At 52.3% G+C, this 5,258-nt stretch overlaps 1 protein-coding gene across 1 annotated transcript; it reads right to left on the bottom strand.

The window, feature by feature from the left end:
• Positions 1–1,625: 1,625 nt before the first annotated feature.
• Positions 1,626–2,883, bottom strand: Cited4 (Cbp/p300-interacting transactivator, with Glu/Asp-rich carboxy-terminal domain, 4). The gene has a single exon (NM_019563.2). It carries the CDS (start codon positions 2,641–2,643, stop codon positions 2,095–2,097), a length of 549 nt encoding a protein of 182 aa, NP_062509.1. The 5' UTR covers positions 2,644–2,883; the 3' UTR covers positions 1,626–2,094.
• Between the last annotated feature and the right edge of the window lie 2,375 nt (positions 2,884–5,258).

Here is a 5,258-nt window from a genome sequence, read left to right as displayed (position 1 = left end):
TGTCAGATTACAGGTGTGGGTCACCACGCATGGCTTGGTGCGGTGGTCTTGCATTCCCTCCTACTTGGTAGTTAAACTACCCACTTATTAATTCATCCTGAGCTGCTTCCTCACTTACAGAGAGGGTAATTGCCTTGTAAAGTAACAGAGCAAAAACTTTAGCCTCTTTTTATTGGTGGAGAAACCAAGGCCCGCAGAAAAGGCAGTCAAGGTAGTGTCTAGCCCAGGGCCAAACCTTTCCAATTGAATTCTGGTCCGGCGAGCCTGGGCAATGCTGGAGCAAACACAGAGCACTCTTAGCTCAAAGGTCTGTCCAGAGGACTCTTTCCATCTGTCCCAGAAGGCCCTGGGATCTAAGAGTAGAGCTTCATTCATCTACAGAACACTTCCTATCACCCACTCTCGCCCATGTTGCAGGTGTTAGAGCTGGTGCCCTCACAGTATACCCTGGGATAACTCACAGCTGCTGGGGTCACATGCAGGAGCACTGGTCACTAGAGCAAAGGCCAATGATGTGGAGACAAAGGGCTCAGTGCAATGACCTTGCTCTCTAGTCTCTGGAATTTACTGTCTCCTAGAGAATGCACCGCTGCCTGTCCCTGGCATTATGGAAGCCTGTCTGACTAGGTCTCTTTCTCCTGGCCTTCAGCCTGTCTTCCAGCCTTTCTCCCACACAGTAGGGGATCTTTCCAGAGTTGACAGCAGAGGGTGCACTAGAGATCTGGACTTGAAGGTCAAATCTTGCCAGGCTTGGGCTGGCGCCACACCCCTTGTCTGTGGAATGAGGACTGAGCTGGTCACATAAAGTTGCCATGAAACCATTAGATCTTCCCAGTCTGTTCCAGATGCTCCTTGTCCTTTCCCAGAGTCCACGAACTGGTATACGGCCCTCCCTTTAGTCAAGGCCTGTCCTGTTCCTCAAGACAGTTGTCATTCCATATTGTTGATCCCATCAAATGTACCTCCCTGAAGCTGAAATGACCTCCACCCCAACTAGCTGAACCTATTCCACCTGTTTTCTGGACAAGTCCCTTCCATGTTCCAAGAACAGTCTGTTTCCAGGTCTGTCCCTATGATTCCTTATGCACCAACGCTCAGAACAAACATCTCTATAGTTTCCGGAGGTGACTAAGAGTCTGACAGTGTGCTATAGTCATTACATGGATGAAGTATGAAGTATGTGTGAAGTATGTATGGTTCAGTCTCTATCAACACACACACACACACACACACACACACACACACCGCTATAAAAGTATCACAACCATATCCTTCCAAAGAAACCAAAAGGGCAGTGTCGTGGGCAAGTGAGATAGTCTCTGTTCAAAGCTAGGGCTGCCTGGATCTTCAGGGGACCCCCCCCCCCCAGTTCCTGGAGTCCTAGTGGCTAGGAAATCAAACGGATTAAGCTGTTAACTGGCCAGGCAGCAGCCTGGACCCCTCAGGTTATGTCATGACAATTGCACAACTCTCAAGACATTTTCAAAAGAAACTATCAGGTCTCTTGTCCTTTGGGCTGTTGAGGTTGCGAGCCTCAGTTTCACTTTGGGACTCTAACAGCCTCAGACTTTTTGCAAGTTACAGGTACTTGAGGGTGGGGATGAAAAGGAAATGGAAACTCAAAATTGTAAAGCAACCCAGTTTTATTTTGGTTTTAGAGGCCAGCGGGAGCATGGCTCCACTCTGCAGGGGTTAGGTGTAAAATCCTTCCCTCCCCCGGGCCAGGGGCCCAGGGAAGGTAGGGGGTACGGAGAGATGGCTCCCTAGACCCAATCCGGTTAGTAGGCTGCTCGAGAAGGAAGGTCAGGCAGAGGCCTGTAATGGCTCAGATTGGGGCAAGGCGGCGGAAAGAGGGCACAGAATCCAAGAACGTGGAATCCGAAGGCTGGTTCAGTTCCCTCCATTAGACCGCTGAGGCTTGGGTATGAGAAGCGAGACCCAACTGTCATCTGGCAGGAGGCAGAGCCTGGAGGCAAGGCAGGTGTTCTCGGCTGGAGCCGTCTCGGCACGAAAACCAGGCGCCTCCACCCTCACGGAGGGTGTGTGGGAGCCGGGCCACCGGGCGCAAGGTCCCGTGTCTCTGGGTGGTGGCTCTCAACAGCTCACCGAGCCGGCGGCCGGCGCTGACCCCAGGTCTGAGAAGCAATCGAACTCGCTCTGGCCGAGGAAGAGCTCCGGCAGCTCGCGTACGCGGTGCAACCCGAGCTCGAGTTCCAGCGACGTCAGCGCCTCTTCGTCGATGAGCTCGGTGTCCATGCAGCCCAGGGCGGGTGGCGGCGGCGGCGGCGGCAACGAGGCTGCGGCTCCGGGCGCCGGCTGCAGAGGTGAGGGCCCTCCAGCGGCTGCCGGGGGCGCCGGGATGCGGCCCGGGGACGGTGTGGCTGCAGACTGCAGGTGCGTGCTACCGGCGCCCGGCGACTGCGAGACGGGGAAGGGCTGGAAAGAGACCGGCGACCCGAAGGAGCCGTATGCCAGGGTCCCGGGTGGCGGCGGCGGTCCCAGCGGAGCCCCCCGCGGCCGCAGACCGCTGTCCATGCCCGGGCCTGCGTATGGCTGCAGAGTCCGGGGAGCGTGCGGGCCGTGGGTGTGCGGCGGCACCTGTAGCAGGCAGTAGCCCTCGGCGAGCATCAGGTGGTCGGCCATAGCAGCTGGCGGACAGTCAGGGCACGCCCCGGGTCTCGGCCAGCGGCTCCTCTTGGGCGGGAGACCCGGGCACTGTGCAGTCCCTGCAACTCAACCAGGCAGAGGAAGAATAAATCGGATTCGTTCACTGTCTCACCCGGGTCTCCCGGATCTCCTCTCTTCTGCGCTGCCCACAGCAGTAGTTGCAGGCCGCAAAAGAAACAGACAGCCCAAGGGTTCCCAGGCTTTCGCGCAGTGCCTTGAAGTCCGGAGATTTTTTATACCAAGAGGCGGGAACGCCACGCCCACTCTCTGTCATTGGCTGGATGAATCCCTTCTGGGCGGGTCGTGAACCTGTCCAAGAAGGTATTGGTCCCGCCCCCTACCAGAGCTCCGCCCTTTGGGCCTGCAAGGGCGTCCCAGGATGCAGGCACTTTGGTAGGGCTGGGTGGTTGACATTTTTCTGGGGCTTGGTCAGGCCTTCGAGGTACTGGTTAAGAGGGGGTATGGGAGTAGCTTGAATTTGCCAGATGAGGTGAGAGGGCCAGTTCCTGTAGTTTCAGGATCTTGGCGTCACTCAATTTACTATTTTTTCGGACTGAGCCTCAGAGGCAGGAGAGATTTCCTGGAAACACACAGTAAATAAAGCCTTTAAGATTCAAACCCGGAACTTTGTATTGCACTTCAGCGAAGTGCAATGTCCTTTGAAGAGGTCAGCTCTCTGTTCCTACAATCCCCAGGGAGCCAATTGCTCCTTCTCTCTGGTTCACACTGTGCTGTCTGTTGAAGCTTGTCCTGAGTTGTTATTAAAGTAATTTATGGGCATGTCTCCTGAAGGACTTGTTCATCTTCTTACCCTCAGCATTTGGCCCGCAGCCTGGTTCAGAGCTGGCTTTCTGTAAAAGTGGAATGAATGAGCAAATGATGGCGTGAATTGCAGCTCATTCACCAAACTGCGGCTTTCTCCTCCGTAGGATGCTGGCCAGAGTAGCAGAGACCACAAGCGCCTATGGTGAAAGTTAGCTGAGGCTCTGTGTGTGTGTGTGTGTGTGTGTGTGTGTGTGTGTGTGTGTGTATAGAGCCCTCCATAGTGCCTGGCACATACATATGTATTAAATGTTCTTTAATCTAGTGAAAGGTTGGCTATAAGGCTGGCTCTAATGATCACCCAATGGGGGATTTCCAAAGCTTCTTTGAATCACAATAATCCTAACTTGGAGCTTTAGAGTGCTCTACATTCTACAAGTGCCTTTCTGGGGTAGGGTATGAATTTTTAGCCCTATTTTGCAGATAAGAAGACTAAGGCACCAAAGGAAAATGAGGCTGTGCAGAGGCTGTATGCAAATAGTCATTCCTATATGCAACAAGCTCTTTGAGCCACAGGCATGCCGGGGACGGTTTCCTGGAGCCTGACTTACACATGTTGGCTTTCCCCTCCTCAGGCTCCCCTCCCCCCTGCAGCAGCCTCTGGCCTTCCTGGAACTTTGGTTTATCTAGCTGGTGTAGAGGGGAGAAGTTTAGCAGCCGAGTTCAGAGGCCCAAGTTCTAATCATAGCTCTGCCACCTGCAGGGGCGTTGGGTGGGGGCTGGGGGGGCATCACTTGATTCCATAGGGCCTCTGCTTTCTGCTGTGAAAGGAAGTTGGTGGTCCTAGTCTAGTATAATGAAAGCCTTGGGCTATCTCTTTTTCTCCAGATAGGGCTCCACACAGAAATTCTTAAACCTGACTGTTAGGGGGAACCCTAACCTTCTGACTCAGAAGGTTAACACTGAGATGTTTGTTTGTTTGTTTGTTTGTTTGTTTTAGGCAGAGCCTTGCTGTGTAACCCAGGCTGGTCTTGAAGCTGATATTATTGTCGTTCAGCCTTCCTAGTGCTTAGACTGTGGGTGGTTTGGAATCATAAGACTATGTTTTTAAAAAAAATCACCCTGACATAGCTGGTCTAAGGACACCATCGTTTGGCAGTGGTTACATCACAAGACAGTTTTGCTTTTAGAAAAAAGTGTGTGTGTGTGTGTGTGTGTGTGTGTGTGTGTGAATAATGCTTTAAAAAGTTATCTAATCTGGGGCTGGAGAAATGGCTCACCACTTAAGAGAGCTTGCTGTTCCTCCAGATGGCCTGAGTTTGGTTCCCACTGTTCATACTGGGCAGCTCACAACCACCTTTAATGCCAGCTTCAGATGATCCAATAGCTTCTTTTTACTTTTGTGGGTACCCACATACACATCTCACACAAACATACACAAATCAAAATTTAAAATAAGATTTTTGAAGTTCTTTAGCGCGTTTGGTGCATTAACTGACAACTAACAATTCACTGGGAGACGGTGGAGGAGCCTACTTCCATCAAGGGCTTGCTATACAAACTTGGGGGCTTGAGTTTGGATTCCCAACATCCACATAAAAAGCTGAGGTGTCCAGGGATCCACCCCATAATCAGCTTCCAAACGCTGACACCATTGCATACACTAGCAAGATTTTATCGAAAGGACCCAGATGTAGCTGTCTCTTGTGAGACTAGGCCGGGGCCTAGCAAACACAGAAGTGGATGCTCACAGTCAGCTATTTTGGATCACAGGGCTCCCAATGGAGGAGCTAGAGAAAGTACCCAAGGAGCTAAAGGGATCTGCAACC

This window comes from Mus musculus, chromosome 4 (genome assembly GCF_000001635.26).
Source record: "Mus musculus strain C57BL/6J chromosome 4, GRCm38.p6 C57BL/6J".
NCBI lineage: Eukaryota > Metazoa > Chordata > Mammalia > Rodentia > Muridae > Mus > Mus musculus.
The sequence above is the reverse complement of the archived record's forward strand: the minus strand, read 5'-3'. Positions and strand labels throughout refer to the sequence as shown.

What these genes read in the sequence shown, in the direction of transcription:
- Cited4 (NM_019563.2), bottom strand. Translation starts at nt 2,643, where the DNA reads ATGGCCGACCACCTGATGCTCGCCGAGGGCTACTGCCTGCTACAGGTG.